Here is an 18349-nt window from a genome sequence, read left to right as displayed (position 1 = left end):
TCTTTCTTGAGGAATCTCTCTCTCTTATTTTAAAAATGCTTAGATAATGACGGAATTTTTTAAAAGGAAAGATGCAAAAACTGATGTCAGAAGTTAAGTCACTCGCCCTTCTTACTAGCCTATCTAAAATATTTGATATCGTTTGATTTAATTTGTGATGTTTTGAAAATATTTGATTGTTCAGTCTAAAATTTACAAATTTATCAATCCTCTAGTAGCTTTGGAATTGCACGGTTTCACCCTGGCTTCTCTGATTCATTTCATTGCCACAAGCCAAATAAGGGAAAATGTGTTGATGCTGTCTACATGGATCTCTCTCTCTAGGGATTTCAGTTCTGTAAATCACCAACTATTAAAAAATAAAATCACATTACTATGGAATTGAACTCACATTATTAAATTGGTTAGCTGATTATGTAAGCCCATCAATCCTACAAAATAATGTGTAATGGTGCGACTTCCCACAGTATCTCTTTTGTCTAGTGTCCCCCAGGATTCTTCTCCAAGTAAAATTTGTAAATTTTTTAATTATTGCATTAACAAATATTCTATTACCAAATATTTATTTATTTATTTATTTTTAATTTCTAGCAGACCTCTCAATCTGTTGATTTTTTTTTATTTTTTTATTTGATAAACTGTGGCAAATTTAACCCTTTGAATTACTTCCTCTATCTATTGAACAAATATAACCTTGACCTTTATATCATCTTTACTGATCTTATCAAACAACTTCAATAAACTTGTTAGCCTTAGCATTAGTAGTGGCATATAATGCAAGAAAGCAAGCTTATTATAGCATCAGCCAAAAAAAAAACCCTTCCCATTTCATACATCCATCCATTCAGTCCAAATGTTTGTCTAGTTCTTCCTTTAACTTAGTTATGTTGTCAACCACCACTACAACAGATGGAAGTTTGTTCCAACAATCAACATCCACTGGCTAGGGCCTGACGTAGCCCAGTGGGCACGCGTTCCTTGAGTGGACTGGGGTTCAAGCCCATGACTACTAAATACAATAAATATTTGTATTGACGATTTATTGTAAACTCTACTGATTTGGTTGTCGTGCCGGAGTATAAACAGAAAATTTAATTTTTTAAAGACAAATTTCCACACATCTATTCTACAACTGTCTTTCCTCAATTGGAATTTATGTCCCCTCAGGTGAGTAATCTGAGCAGCATTGAGCCTGTTCAAATCATTCAAGGCCTTATATGTATACCTTAATCAGATCAACTCACAGGTGCCTAGTCCTTTTCCAAAATAAATTGGAAAAGGATGGTTGCTGGATAGTGTATGACTATTTGCATTCAGCCAGTGAATAAGCAATTGTTGGAACAGATTTTCATCTGGTTTTGTGGAAGTAGGTAAGTTGAATAAATTTAAGGAAGCATTTGAGAAATCGTTAGAGGAGGATGTATAAATCAGTGGTAGGTTTTTTTTTTTTTTGTTTTGTTTTGTTTGTTTGATGCTGTATAAGCTTGCTTCCTTGTTATTTTCTGCTACTAATATTAGTACTAACATGATTCAAGTAGAATATATAAATTACACTGGTCAACACCAAAAATGTTTCTGGCTTGAAAATAGTCAATTTTTCTTAATTTCAGCATGAGGAAAACAAATACAACATTTAAAACTGTTAGTTAGCTCTCAGTTCCACAATATAGCCCCTCTTATGATTTAGGGGAATATTGATGAATACTAGGGAATTTGAGTCTAGAGAATAGATAAGTTGGTAACACTGAAACAGGAACCGATATGTCGTGTTTTTTTTTTTAAATTAATTAATTAATTTATTATTATCTTTTTATTTCTGTGTATCATTTACCTTGCAAGTGAGGTTATTTATTTATTTTATTTATTTTTTTTCCAGGTTTATGGACAAATTACATAAAAAGCCAGGATGCCTAGAGTAAATATATTAACAGCATTAATAATTTTTGTTATGTGTGTGGTGATGTGACATTTTCCACTCAGAAATGCCAATTGACTCCACTTGTGAAGACAGCCTACTACCATTATTTTGGCTGTAAGATAGGGAATGAAGACAAACCCTGGGCACCTCATATTTGCTGCAACACGTGTTGTAAATCTCCGTGATTGGTTGAATAACAAAGAATGTTCAATGCCTTTTGCCATCCCAATGATTTGACGGGAGCCTTCAAATCGTGTAAATGACTGTTATTTCTGCATGATGCCTTCTCTTCATGGCATGTCAAAAAAAAGGAAGTGGACTGTGGAATACGCCAACATCCCATCAACTATCTGACCAGTGGCACATGGGGATGGTCTGCTTGTACCTCACCCTCCAAAAGAGTACACTATGGAGTCTGATGAAGATGGGAACAGTGTGAGGAATGATGGTCAACCTGGGCTTTCAACATCACAGGTTGCTGATTTTGTGCCAGAACCTGAGTCTCTGAGTGAGTCACACAGAATCACTCAAGGTGAACTAAGTGATCTAATTCGAGACCTAGATCTATCAAAAGATAAATAATAGCTTCTGGGATCAAGGCTTCAACAGTGGAATCTTCTGCAACCAAATGTCAAGGTGTCCATGTACAGGAGCAAGCAGAATGCTTTGACTCCATATTTTAAAAGTGAAAACAACCTTGTTGCCTGCTGTGATGTCAATGGTTTGATGACAGCTTTGAATGTGGAGCACAGCCCACAGGACTGGAGGCTATTCATAGACTCATCAAAGCTAAGTTTAAAAGCTGTTTTGATCTACAGTGGCAACTCTCTTCCTTCAATTCCTCTAGGCCATGCTGTCCACATGAAGGAGATATATGAGAATATGAAATTAATTCTGGAAGCAATGAAGTACAAAGACCACCAATGGCAGATCTGTGGAGACCTGAAGATGATTGCAGTGCAGTTGGGATACACGAAGTACTGCTATTTCCTGTGTGAGTGGGATAGTTGAGCTAGGTCCTCACACTACAAGAGAAAAGTCTGACCTATAAGGGTAAATCTGCACCCCGGAGAAAAAAAATGTCCAGCACAATCCTCTGGATGATCAAAGCAAAATTCTTCTGCCCCCTTTACACATAAAACTGGGACTCATGAAGAACTTTGTAAGGGGATGAACCAGGATGGAGAAGTTTTCAAGTACCCGAGAGGACATTTTCCTCTGTTGAGTGATGCTAAGGTTAAGGAAGGAATCTTTCTTGGTCTGCAAATTCGTGAACTTTTAAAGGATGAAAACTTTGAGTGAGTCCTCCAGGGTAATGAGAGAATGCAGCTTGGGAAGCCTTTAAAAGTGTTGCGCATGACTTCCTGGGAAACTGAAGAGCTGGAAACTATGTTGAGACTGTGAACAACCTTCTAGAAAAGAATCATCATCAAGGCTGCAACACGTCACTGAAAATCCACTTTCCCAACTCTCATCTGGACTTCTTCCCTGACAACTGTGATGCAGTGAGTGACCAGCATGATGAGCGATTCCACCAAGACATTTCAGCAATGGAAAGAAGATATCAGGGTAGTGGGAACACTTTTATGCTTGCTGACTGCTGTTGGACAGTAATAAGAGATGCTTCGGAAGTGGAATACAAGCGACAGGCAAAAAGAAGGCGCTGTCATGAATAGGCCACATTTTGAGAAAGTACTTTTGGTTCCTGTGCAGTTTTGTTGTGTTCTTGTTTTTTTTACATTTAAATTAAAAACAATGTGATTTTTATTGTATCAAAGAAATGTAAATATGAGATTGTTTTAATATTACTTTTCACTCCAATTACTACTGAAATTACTATATTCTTAGACAATAACAAACGTACTGTATCTCAAAAATCAGAGCTAATAAAAAAATTTTTGAAGTCATATTCGTTTTTCTCGACCCAAAATTAGTAAAGTTTGCCTATTTTAAGAAAGGGAACATTCAAAGAACTTTTTTTGTTGAACAGTGTTATTATTAGTACAGTAAAATCTCATTAGTACAAACTCGGTTTATACAATACAAAGTACTCGTTTATGTGAAGCACATACGATTCCCCTGCAAAAGGATAGGCTTTTCTACATAAATATATTCATTTATTACAAAGTTCTTTTTCACCCTGTGAGAAATAAATATTGTCATTTTGTATGTTTAATACAAATCTTGGCAGAGCAATCTGATAATTGCCCTCGGCCACCTAGCTCCCTGCTTCCCGAAGGATGGAACTGACTTGTTAGAAATTAGTTTTGTGTAAACAAAAGCAGTTTATGGTAGTACAATGTCAAGTGCACTCTGAAAAACATCTTTCTGAAGGATGAGTTGTTAAATTAACACAAGAATAAAAAGTTTTTCTAAGTTGTTTACATGCACTCCCTCGCTCTCCATGGGAATAAGGTCAGTTGCAATTGTTACCCCAGTTCAGAGTCTTTTGCTGTCGTATACAGCAATCTATTTTTGTGCCATTTTATCTGAGCTGATGTCTTTTTCGGAACTTGTCTTTTAAATTAATTTAAAATTTTTTTATATTAAATCTTATTTAACAGTGTTATGGAGACAAAACGTAGACGTACAGAATTAAGCCTGGAAATTAAACAAAAATTATATAAGAGGCTGACAGGATGGAAAGAAGTAAAACGGACATTGCAAAGGAATACAACATCCCTTTACCTACTTTATCTACAATACAATTTCATCACTGGAGCAGCGATGAAAAACAGGAAACGAATTCGTGGTGCAAGACACAAGCTTGAAACAAAACTTTTCAAGCGGTACCAACAAATGCATGCGTCTAATTTACCAATATCAGGTCCGATTTTGCAAGAAAAGGCAAATTATCTAGCTCAGCAACATGGGATCAGCGACTTCAAATGCAGCAGTGACTGGCTCCAAACATTTAAAGACAGGAATAACTTGGTTTCGCGAAATGTTTGCAGTCAGTCTGGATTAGCCGACAAAGAAAAGGCTACAGACTGGTTGTGTTCTGTACGGTCCATCCTTGAAAAATATTAGTCAAACGATATTTTTAATCTTGACGAGACAGGTTTATTTTATAATTTTCTGCCAAAGAAAACATTTGCTGTTCAAGGAGAGTCTTTTCATGGTGAAAAATTAAGTAAACAAAGAGTCACTGTTCTGTTATGCTGCAGTTCAGATGGCAGTACAAAACGATGCCCACTTGTGATTGGTAAGTTTTCCAAGCCAAGATGTTTTAAAGCAGTTAACCAACTTCCCTGTGATTATGAGGCCAATAGAAGTGCTTGGCTTATGGTCAAAATTTTTTCAGTGTTGGTTATCCACATTCTGCCTAGACACTTAAGTTGACAAACCTATACGACTGTTATTTTTACCTCCCAATACAATCAGTTTAATGCAACCACTGGATCAAGGCATTATTTATAACCTCAAGAGAGCCTTATAGAGCCCGCCTGATAAGGTACTTGATCCACAACATAGAAGGAGGGAACAATTTGCAGCCAAATTCTTGTCAACTCCAAGTCTTGGATGCTATCTGTAATCTTATAATTGCTTGGGAAAGTATTACATCAAGTGTAATAATCAACTGCTTCAGAAAGAGTGGCTTTGGAGAGAACATCATCAAAAAACATGGTCCAGCAGACGAATGTAATAACAACAGTGAGGAATGGAGGAATTTGAAGGAGCATATGGATTTTGTTGGCGAATTTGAAGAGTTTGTGAAGGTGGATGATGAAGTTGCTACCATTACCAGCAGCTCTTCTGGTGTTGGCGATAGCCAACACCAGAAGAGCTGCTGGGTACTAAACAAAATGATATTTTTGTTACAGGCGACAGCAAAAGTGAAGAAGCATGCACACTGCCATCTAAAAAGATGCTTAAAATGCATTGAACATAATAGAGAATGTGTTGGTCTGCAGTAACGTTGATAAAGAAACAATTATTGCATTTAACGTCTGTGCTGTAGTTAAAAATGCATATAGGACAAAAACTGTGCAAACAACATTGGATTCTTTCTTTAAATTATATTAATTTATTAAAAAGTTAATAAATGGTTTGTATGTCTCCTTTTATATTAAGATTGTAATTCTTTTTACTGTGATACTAAAATATTGTATATAACAAAATATATACTGTACAATATTTTCATTTCCGTTAATATTGCTTTTCTCTTAGGTTATCTTACAAATAAAATAAAATCTTTAATAAAAAATGCTATTCCTATTACTGTATTGTTAGACAAGGATTTTGTTTTTATTTTATTTTTATTATTTTAACATGAAAATTTAGGTTCCTTGAACTTTGTATTTAACTGGCAAAAAAAAAAAAAAAAAATTGACACTAGAGTATCAGTGTATGATCACTAGACTTTGGATTATATGCAAATGCATATTGTAGCCATTTTAGTCATTAGTGCATATCAATGCATATAACACAAATATATTACAAGCAGTACTGCATATTCCTTAATTTGATAATTTTTTCAAGTGTTGATCTTGGAACTGTGTAAGAAGTCACTGTATTGCAATTAAATTAGCATCGGTTAATAATTCCCTGAGTGTGGGAAAATTTCTCCAATCAGCAAGGGAAACGTTTTAATGCTATTTTGCTATTCATTCTAATGCTATTGATAAACATGGCAAAAACAAATTAAATCTGTTAAAAAACTTCATATGGAATCGTCAATTGCCAATCATGGAAAAATTTTACTACAGATGGCATTATTGTATTCTGTGTTGTTTGCTAAAAGAATGTTCTATGCAAGAAAAAATTCTAGATAACCAACATGTGAAAACAGCATCGCTCATTATGGCCAAGCAAGGGAAAAGCAAGGAAACTTTTCCGGAGCAGCCACTTTTAACCAAGCCATGTACTTCAAAAGAAGAGAAAAGTGATTTTTCAAAGGATTTGTATCTTGCCCTGGTAAGCAGCAGTATCCCTTTCAATAAGTGAAACAATCAAATCTTCAAGCAATTTTTGAAAAAAAAATTGTATAAATCAAAATATTCCAGGCAGATCTACTTTGAGAAAGAATTACCTTAACACTATTTGTGACAACATTATTCACAAAATTTGTCAAGATATTAACGAAAACTACTTTTTGGATGTCTGTTGATGAAACAACAGACGTTTGTGGCTGCTATATTGCACATTTTATATGTGGAAAATTAGACGAGAGCCATTGCATTTACATTTACTTGTTTGTAAGGCCCTCGAAAAGGTGAATTTCTCTACAGTAGCAAGATTTGGTAATGATTCTTTGAAATTATTATGGCTAGAATTGACCCATAGCAAAAGAATGCATTTTGGTAATTAATTTTGCTTCATATATGGTAAAGCCTCTTCAGCATTACAAGTTTTCTATCCAGATCTGATCCATGTTACTTGCTTAGCCCATATCTTACAAAAATTGGAATTCAAGAGAATTTTGGTGACATTAATAAACTTATTTATAGTATTATCTTATTTCTAACCACAGAGTTGCAATATTTAACAAAAATTTTCACAGCCAGGAAATATCCTGTACAGTTAATTTGAAACACAATATCATATGTGCAAGACAACATCAATAATCCTCGTAATAGTAACATTTGTAGAAATTACACACAGGGCACCCAAGTTGTACTTCCTTACCATAGCCAATTTGCCAGACAACTTCGTAAAGTATCTGCAGGCATTGATATCACACTAATATTCTCTTCTATGTAGCAAGCACCAGGTTGCGATGCTTGCTACATAGGCAGCACCACTACAAAATATGGTTAATCGAAAACAGCAAACGCGTACTACCATTACAATAGTTTCAGAACAAATCAGTCATGTACTGAGCTTACACAGCATGTACAGGCTCATAATCATGATCCTTCAGTTGACTCTGCCATTACCCTAATTAAATTAAAGTCTAATTATATGGCAGAACCATTCTATAAAATATAGAATGGTTCTGCCATAACACTTCACTTGAAATATTAAATACAAAATTACCAGTTAGTCTTTCTCCAATATGGAGTTTTACACATAAAATTCCCATGTGTCTAAGCAAAGCATCGTTTGTTGTTTGTTATTTGGTTTTTAGAAGCATTAGCAACTAAGGCCATATTGCTCCGTTGATATGCGGTGAAAGGTCAGGGAATGACCACCGCATATCCCCGGAGCAATATGGCCTTAGTTGCTAATGCTTCTAAAAACCAAATAACAAACAAACAACAAGCTCCTAAAAAAAAAAAGAGAACTCGAGGACCCTTTTTAAACTCAGTCTTCGCTTGCATCTTCAGCAAACTGATGATGAACACTTCGAAAGTCTATTGCTTGGACTCTTGGCCTCTTATGTTACAACTTTTAAGATTTTAGTTTTTCACATAGTGATTTTATAGATGACAACCAGGGGAATGGACAGTGCACTTCTTCCTCCGGGCTTAATCCTGAATTACTAATGTATCTCAACTTTTCTATTTTTAATTGCATTTTAATGTTTTTACATTTATCTTTACCTTTTTATAACATATTACATGGATATTGAGGTGAGTACCGATAAAATTAAGCCATTGCTATATTATTGATTTGATTTATTTCTAGTATAAAAAACATTTTATCAAACTTGCCTTTGAGAATAGCAGCTTATAGAAATATGCTACCTACTCTTCCTCTCCCACCTTGTCCTGTTCTCACAAGTTGGGGAACATCGTTACAAGCAGAATTCTTTTATACTAAAAATTTTGGTTCTATAAAAGAATTTGTTGATTCCATAAACTACAAATAGTATATGCATTCAGCAGCAATTTGTAGGGCTAAGGCAATGCTTTCTGATTCTTTGGCTAGAAAACTTTTATTGTTCATCCAGACCCGTTTCAGCTGGTTACTTGGTTGTATAACTGAACTTTAAATGTGGGGACTTACTTTGAGCAGCACATTTGGAAAGAATGGAAAAAGTTGAATTGCAAATTTCAACCATGCTTGGAGGCATAGGAGAAGAAATGAGAACAAAATATAATAATCTTTTAGAAAAGAACTCAGGATTTTATACTTTAAGGAAAATAGATGAATTTATAAATGGGAAATGAAACAAACTTCCATTTCAAGTAGAGGCTTTGAAAGCTCACATTTTTAAATACAGCCAATCACTTCCGTAGAAGTAGAAATGTCATTCTCTGTGTATAAAATGATGGATGATAAATGCCACAAATTTACAATGGACCGCTTTGAAAAATATATTATTGTGTATTGTAACAAATTATTCCAGGTGCAAATTGGAAAGGGAAAACTTTTTTAAAAAACAAAAATATATTTATAAATGGTTTTATTATTTTAACATGTCAAATGCAAACATATTGTAGTGCATATATTAGCATTTTGGTGCATATTTTAGTGCATAATGACCTCTTTCTAGTGCATATAATTTGATGTCCAATGATTACTGTAAATTATCTTCTACTAATTATGCACTGTTTTTCAATGAATGAAGTCGGTGTGAAGTCGGTGAAGAAATTTGCCGTGAATGAATGAAGTCGGTGAAGAAATTTGCCTTTAGCCAGCGGGTGGTTGGTGGGTGGAACAGACTTCCATCCCTTGTCGTGGAAGTTGATAGCCTAAATAAGTTTAAGGCTCAGCTGGACAGGTATTTCGAACGAACAGAGGGGTGAAGTGGAAGTGGTTATTTTTATTTATTTATGTTACTTTTTTTTTTTTTTTTTTTTTTGGCTGATGCTGCATAAGCTTGCTTTCTTGCATCAAATGCCTCTACTAATGCTAATGCTAAAGTCAAGGTAAATGAAACATTTTTTATTGTTTGGCTTTATTTTAGTATTTCTGATACATACATATACAGAATAACTGTTTAAATTTTCAATTTTGTAGGGCACAAATCGTTTTGAAAAATAACTTTAAATTTAATGTACATTTGGCAAGAACAGATGCTCCTTCCCCCAGTTATTCTATCAAATCAAGGGTTTACTGTATTATATTTTTTGTGTGTATCTTTATAGGGTTCTTCATTAAGGCTCTAAAGTCAATCAATTTTTCACTTCTAAGCTTCTTTGTTGCATTTAAGCAATTTTAAGGAGTAGATATGAATGACAGATAAGAGGCATCTGTATTATGATTTCTGTTAAGATGGCAATTAAAGGCATTTTAAGCAACTAGGATAGTATAAGCAAATGTAACTATTTCCTTAAAAAAAGTTTTTTAAAAAAAATTTTGATTGCCATCCACCCACAGCCTTTATCATCTTGTGAAGTTGAGGTTATTAGCTGAATATTTCTGTTAACTTATATTTGTTTCTTAAAAGTCATTTATTTGAAAATTTAATAATCTTCTAAAAAGCTTTTTTTTTTAAATCCTTATGACAGGCAGTAAAACTTGAAAGTATTCATGTTAGTCGCACACGATATTTGGTAGTTGTGTCGTGTATAGGTCAGCAGGAAACAGAAGAAAGTTGTCTGCTTGGGATTGACTGTAATACCACAACTACTATAGGATTAGTTCTACCTGTGTGGGCTGACACTTGCATCACACTTGATGGAGATGGGTAAGTAGAGTAAACATTCTTACAGATATGAGTAGATTAAAAGAGTAGTTATTAACTGCAACATTTCAATAGAGTGAATAAGAAACTTTCTATATTACTGAAGCAATCTCTTAAACACATGGGTACATTTAAGATATTAAGATTTTAAATATATTGATTTATTATCAAATTCATTTTTAGTTATAACTAATCCACTTTTACTAAATTATAATTAAATAAGACAAATCCCAAAGCATGTTAAGTTTAAACATTTTACGGTGTTGGAAGAGGAAGAGATTTAAAATAGATATCCAAGTGAAGCATTATGTAATGCGTTATCGATTCATATACTGAGTTAAAGAACTGGCTTCCCTTTACAATCTGGCACCTTGGGGATTAAGAGATGAGAGATTGTAAAATTTTCCAGATTTTAGTGAGGTGTATTTAGTGGTTGAGGGGTTTTAGCAAAGCACGTTTCAATAATTATCAAGCACAAACAGCTGAACTTATTTGCATCTGTAAACATTTTAATGATTATCTTGTTCTTTCATCTTTTTTTTTTTTATGTGATTAGCAGGATTTAAACTCTGTTACTAATATAATGGTCTTTAATTTTCACAGCAAAATGGGCTTTCCTTTGTAATGATTAGTCCTGGTATTGCACTGCTTCCAGCAGATAGCCTTTCAGTATATTATGACTTTGAAAACTGATTTCATGTGTCACATGGCTGCAAACAACTTTACAACTGTTTTGTCTCAGTGTTGTCACCAGAGACCACCTGCTATCTGATGAAAGACCAAGATGAAAAAGGATGTCATAGCAGTCTCTTCTTTTAAGGCTGCTCCATATGCCCAAACTAAGAGTTCAATTATGGGATTAACACTTTCGTTCCAGCTAGGCTGCATATACCCTGAAGCAATTAAATGACTTTATTAGTGAATTAAGAACTTAAACTGCATAATAAATAAACTTTATATATACCAATTGTAAATACAGTGAAACTTCTCCTAACGGACACCTCTTGTCAAAGGACATTTTCACATTCCCCAACTCACCTCTATTGGTTTTAACGTGTTTGCAGCTTCTGTCTAGCAGACATTCTCTGTAACGGACGCGGACAGGCAATCTGCACTGTTTCGTTTAGATTAGCACTTAATTTGATCTCCCCATAACGGACAGCGGGCGAGCTTACGGCCCTTTTTCTAGGAACGTTTCTTCCACGTATTGCCTCAATCGTGTGTTTATTTTCTATTTCCGATTCTCTGAATTTTATCAAGGTTTACGGCGTGGTTCTAAACCCTTTTTAAGAATTTTAAGGCACATGTAAAACTTCTGATGAATTCGGTGTGTGCAGGGCGGGGGGGATATGGTCGGCCTTTCGTCTTTTCAGTTTCACTTTTCAGTTTTGTTCAGTGTTGCGTGAAGTGCACAATGCCTTCTCGTAAACATTTAACTTTAAAAGATAAAGTCGAACTCATTAATGCGTATGATCGGCAAAAAAATAGTGTTGCAATCTTGCTGCAAAATTCAAAATCGGGAAGATGCAGGTAAGCGACATCCTAAAGAAAAAAAATGAACTGCTCAAACAATTTTGGCAACACATAAATGATCAGGTTCAAAAATCATTCCCAAAAACTGTTGGACTTCAAATTGACAATGTTACGTATGAGTGGTTTTGTTGCGCACGTGCTAAAAAAATTCCCATTAATGAGCCTATTATTAGGGAAAAGGCTTTGGAGGTTGCAAAATCTATGGGAGTAAATGAGTTCAAAGCTTCTGTGGGATGGCTAGACAAGTTCAAAACTCGGCATAAAATTTCTTGGAAAACCGTAAGTGGTGAAGGTGGATCTGTTGATACTGGGGTTGTAACAGAGTGGACCGTCAAATTGGAAGATTTATGTTGTGATTTTGAAGCTAAGGGTATTTACAACTGACAAAACAGGGTTGTTTTTTAAAGCTCTTCCTGAAAAAACAATGAGTCTAAAAAACGAAAAGTGCCAGGGCGGAAAAATTTCTAAGGAACGCTTGACTGTACTATTGTGTTCAAATATGCTGGGAGACTTTGAACAACCTCTTGTTATAGGAAAACCACAAAATCCTCGTTGTTTCAAGGGCATAAAGTTGAATCTTTTGAATGTTGACTGGAAGTCTAATAAAAAAGCGTGGATGACACGAGATTTCATGAGCGAATGGATAAGTCACTTTAACCAAAATGATTCGTCAAAACAGAAAAATTATTCTTTCCATGGATAATGCTGCATCTCACCCGCACATTGAATTGTCCAACATTCAAATCGTTTTTCTGCCACCAAACACATCTGCAGAGTGTCAGCCCTTGGATCAAAGGATAATAAAAAATTTTAAACTTCACTACAGAAAACGTGTTTTAAGACATCTCATTGCAAACATGAACGATGTAACATGTGCGAGTGATCTTGCAAAGAAAATCAGCATCCTTCAATGGATTTCCTCTTCAGTAAACGCAATTAGAAAACAAACTGTCATGAACTGTTTTGTAAAGTCTGGCTTCTCAAGCGGAAAAATTGAAATTGCTGTTCAGCAATGTGGAGCACAACTTCGACATCTATTGATAATGTACGATACTTCAGCTACCAGTGACCCTGGCTACAAAGATATTGACTCGAACCTCACTACAGAAGATGGTGCTCTAGATATCAACGACATTATCATCGATATTTTTCAAGAAGTTCCTCATGAGGATGAAGAAATGGAAGGAGGTCATTCTGTCGAAGAACATTAACGACGAACCACCAATGAAAATGGAAGAAGCGCTCGTACAAATCAATCGTTTAAAAATGTTTTTCCCTGCTGAAGAAGATACTGAAGGACTTTCGATGGTTTCTTCACTCCAAACAAATGTTGAAAACAAAATTATCAGCCGGAAGAAGGTGCAGAAGAAAATAAGTGATTACTCTATGTATTTTTCTTAAGATAAAGTCATAATATGCATAGCACAATTGTATGTATATTATTTACAAAAATATTGTTCAAAATCTGTATATATTTTAATTTAATTTTACATTAACGTTTAACAATTTTTCTTTTTTTTTTTTTTTCTTTTTTTTTTTTCTCCCTCAGACTTCTTGTTAGCAGACACTTCTCTCTAATGGACACATTTTCGTTCCCCATGGCTGTCCGTTAAAGGGAAGTTTCACTGTATTGATATTTTGGTTGTGATATACAGTAAACCCTCGCTAATCCAATTACAGTTAATCTGGATAAATAAATAAATAAATAAATATGATCTTTATTTGTAAGGTGCAAAGATACATGCAGATACCCAGACTTTACAATTCCCTTTACGGAACTAAGCCAGGGGTTAACAAGCAGCAGAGATATCATCTTGCCAGAAATATAATATAGGATAATAAATAACATACAGAAGCTTGTATTTAGTTAAAGTAAAATACAATAATAACAAAAATACATCAAATTAAAATAATAAAATTAATTAAAATAACACATTATAGTTTTCTTGAATTCAAGTTTCCCTGAAATTCTTGCCGAGCAGGAGCGATCTCACATCAGTTGATGGTTGTGGAACCTGTGCAGAATTAGGATGAGTCATCTATGCTTTTTGTCATCAACAATTTTGCACCAAGGATTGAGCTAGATGGAGCTTATGATAGGGGAGGAACCGATCTTAAAAATGTAACTTCAACAGAAGAGCAAGAAGCTTTGTAGTGGATGGAGCATTGGTTAGGGGATCCTCCAGCACATGTTCCAAATGTTGGGCACTGAGATTCTTCCAGTGATCTGATCATTTTGATGGTAAAGATTAGTCTTGTTTCATTCATTAAGGCTACGAATCTGGTTAAATTCAGTGCTTTGGCCATCAGTGTTGTGTGAAGTTGTGGTGGGAGATGACACTTTCAGGTAGCCCACTTCAGGAGCCAGTATTCTGCAGCGTTCAATGGTTTGATTGTTGTGTCTGCGACAGAGCCCCACAACTCTACCCCATACAGTACACCTCCAAAGATCATCATCCTAATATACGTTCTTATCAAATTCTTCTTATGAATATGTAGCAAGTGTTGCTTGGCAACCCACCATTTCCTGTTGAATTTAGCATAGAGTTCTTCTATGCGATGATGGAATCTTAATTTTCGATCAAAGGTCACATCCAGGTCTTTCTGCTTTTACGCAGGGGATCAAGACTCCGTCTATCGCTGGCTGAATTATGGTTGGTGTCGGTTTAAGTGCGAAGACCATGATGGCAGATTTTGCAGGGTTAACTTGCAGGTCAAATTTCATGAGGTCCTGTTGTATTTCTGATAAAGTCTTGTTGATGGTTACTGTAGTGTCTATTGCTTCATCAGCCGATTTTATTTTTGTTAAGAGCTTCGAGTCATCCGAATATGATAACATATCATATGCAGATGTTGGATAATCCAGATCAAAATATGAAAAATTCTGTTCACAATTAAGTACTTTGAAAGACACACGGGATTTAGGAAGACAGATGAGTCAATCTGACTGTGTGCTGATTGACTGCGCAGAGAGAGACGGAACATACATTACATTGTCTTGCGTGTTGTTCAGTATTGTTGTTGACTCTGAGTCGCACGGATGTTATTGCTTATATTGCTTCATTCATGTACTTCTTTATACTTATATATATGTACATGAGTTAACATATTTTGGGTTCTAAAGAACTGAAAAAAAGAAAACACACTAATTATCATTAACAAGCTCAAAGTGTTAGAACAACTTAAATGGTGCTCTTGGAAAAAAATTGCTGAAGAATTTTATTGGCCAACAGACTGATTGTGTCGGATACTAAAAAACAAAGGAATCCATAAAGACATTTGCTTTAAAATTCAATGTGGGGAGTGATGAAAGCAGTGTATCAAATAGACAGACATTAAAACATTTAAGTGGTATTCACAAATACCACTTCACAATGAGTTTCCCTGATATTGTACTACCTCGAATAAGCAATGCTTCTCCAGTGGAGAAGACTAGTGTTACTTATTCTCGGTGGATACCACCACCTGTGGGTGGTGGTATGTGTTGCTTATTCAAGGTAGTGCAATCAGGGCAACTTGTCGTGAAGGATTTACAATATGAGATATTGGTTGGTATTGCCATATCAGGACAGCTCGTGAAGGCATTCACAATATGAGATATAACAAAAATGATGCCATTTCACCAACTTTGGGGTGATTTTCTATGAACTAACATGATACCATGCACTAACTTGTTCGGTTAGTGAACTTTCTGTAGTCTGAGGCTTTTAGCCCTAAAACCTTTTTAGTGGTATTTACAGCAATGATCAAGTGGCATTGGTGTTGAGCTAAAGGCAGCAGCAGAAAAATTGCAAAGCATTTGAAGTCACACAGTTATTCTTGCAGTTCAGAATGGCTGTGACGATTTAGACAGAGAGAATATCACTAATAAAAAAATTTGTGGTGAAGCCCTAAATCTACGATGAAGGTATCCAACCATTTAGAAAAAAATTAAATGAAATAACAATACAGTCAAGATAAAACTTGACAGTTTCTTCAAACTTGCATTATTGCATTCAAAAACAAGATCTACTGAGTCTTCTATTGATAGATAAATATATTGTCTTTTTATAATTTTTAAATAAAGGCTCTACAGTGATATTTTTAAATTTATTTTCATCAGCGCTACCTATATCGTTAAATTTTCCATTTATTTGTGTTCCTAGTTTTTTTTTTTTTTTTTGTCTTTTAGGGCTATCTTTTGCTTCACTAAGCCGGATTATCACTTTATCCAGATGATCTCCCCAATTAATCTGGATTAGCGAGGGTTTATGTTGTTATTTGGTTTTTAGGAGCATTAGCAACTAAGGCCATATTTCTCCGGGGTTATGCAGTGGTCATTCTCTGACTTTTCCGCATCCTCCTTATTTGGTGGTTACGGGCTCGATCCCTGGTCTAATTAAGAAGCGTGTGCTATGCACTGCTGCTCCTGCCCACCTGGCTACGGAGGTGCCCTGAGGGTTTACTGTATCTTTAGCATCATTACTTGATTTTTGATTTGTGTATTGACAGGCTTTTCCACCCACTCTGGGGATCTTGGTGCTTATATGCACTACTACTACTACTACCTGTGGGGATTTCCATGTTGATTTTTTTTTTTTTTTGAAAAATATTCTGGATTCATAAAGTGCAGGATTCTTCATAGTTTACTCTATTAAGACATTGAAATTTGACATCTTCATTTTAACTAAGTGTGAGAAAATTAGAAAGAAAAATTTAACAAAATTTGAGAAATTTGAATGTCTTCAATTTAACCAAGTTTGAGAAAGTTTTTTTGGCAATAAATAAGATTTCTTAACCACTCTATAAATGAGCTGAAAATTGGAATTAATTTAGCATTTTACCTAAAAATTTCTTTTATATCAAAAAATCTTTATATGAAAAATAATATTTAATTACTTAATATTATTTCCCTATGTTTGCATTGTATTTGATATGATATATAGATATACTGTTGCATGAATAATATGAATATTCATGCAATATTCATGTGATATATGATATACTGTTGCATGAATAATATGATTGGCTGTAAATTTTTTTTTAATTTGTGTTCATTTTAACTTAGAATCTAGACTTCTAGTAATGAAAAAAACTAAATTAAACATGACATTTTACACTCTTCTTTTTTGTGATATATTTCCAGAAATATTTTGAATATATTTTATATATCATATAAAAATATTTTCACATGCAGTAAACTGTAAAATCCAGAAATATTTAGAAATCAGTCTGGCACTACAGTCTGATCAGCTATATCATTTGTCTGAAACTGTGCAAAAAAGGGTGACATTTCTCTGTTCACGAGATGCTTGCAGGACTGTCTGCCCTTTAAAGTGTTCTTTTTTTGGTCAGTAAGATTTTAACTGCATAGATAATGCAATGGTCTTAATTTTCAAAGCAGAACAAACTTGCCTTTCCACTGCATTCAAACAAGTGGTATCTCCAAAAGGTTTAATTGGCCATTTGTTTAAAAGATGATTTTGTTATGACAGCTGTTTCAGGAATAACTGGTCTCTCATTAGATTGCAGGTGGTCTCTTGTGACAATAGAAGTGCCCTACGAGTGGGAGTTCTTGTATAAATTATGCCATGCATTTTATTACCTTCAGAAAACAGTTTTTGCTAAATGTAAAGAATTTGCTAAATGTGAATTTCCATGCAGTACACAAAATCAGTTTTTGAAGTTGTAATATAGTTAAATCTATGTGTTGAAAGTAACGCAACACCAGTGCAACTTGTTACAAATGCAAGTTATTGTGCTGTAAGAATTAAGACCTTGTATTACCTATGCATTTAAATATTATTATATCACAAAGAAACAGATCAAAAGACAAGCTAATCATTATAAATGTTGACAGATGTGAGTTGTTTGTCTTTATATTTACTGAAATGTTGCTCCTCTGAAACTGCTCACCCGCCATAAAATCTGTGAAATTTAAAAATTTGTCATCTCTCATTCCCTGAGGGTGCTGGATTTTAAAGGGTTTACTGTAATAAATCAATATAAATACAGGCATACCTCGAATAACGAATAGGATGCGTTCCACGAAATTACTTCGTTAAGCGAAACTTCGTTTTCAGAGGTAAAAATACTATGGCCAGAATAGGGATATGTTCCTACGTAAAGAAAATGAAAAGCTTTTTTTTCGAACAAAGAAAAGTTTTATTAAATAAAATTAAGCTATCAACATTAAACGGTCTTTGGCTGCTTTGAACCCAGCAGCTGGTTTTTCTTCAATAGAAATGAAACTTTTTGTTGGTAGCCGTTTCCAGAACTGCACATACAACTTACATACAAAGTGAAATCACATTTTAAAATATGAGTCTAAAGTTGATTGCTTATGCTTTTTTTTCTCTTTCATTTAACAATTGTCTATACGGAGTTATTGCATTTAATACTGA

At 34.5% G+C, this 18349-nt stretch overlaps 1 protein-coding gene across 2 annotated transcripts in view; it reads left to right on the top strand.

Moving 5' to 3' along the window:
• The window catches only part of LOC150085821 (uncharacterized), a 354492-nt gene that overhangs the window by 150022 nt on the left and 186121 nt on the right, over positions 1-18349 (top strand). For both annotated transcript variants that reach the window (XM_090374264.1, XM_090374263.1), the window contains exon 5: positions 10258-10436. In XM_090374264.1, the coding sequence (XP_090230390.1) occupies positions 10258-10436 (179 nt within the window). The remainder of the gene's footprint in view (positions 1-10257; positions 10437-18349) is intronic.

Source organism: Mastigoproctus giganteus, chromosome 5 (genome assembly GCF_048544385.1).
Source record: "Mastigoproctus giganteus isolate SK-2022 chromosome 5, ASM4854438v1, whole genome shotgun sequence".
NCBI lineage: Eukaryota > Metazoa > Arthropoda > Arachnida > Uropygi > Thelyphonidae > Mastigoproctus > Mastigoproctus giganteus.
Note: the sequence above shows the minus strand (reverse complement) of the source record. Positions and strands in the feature narration are given on the sequence as shown.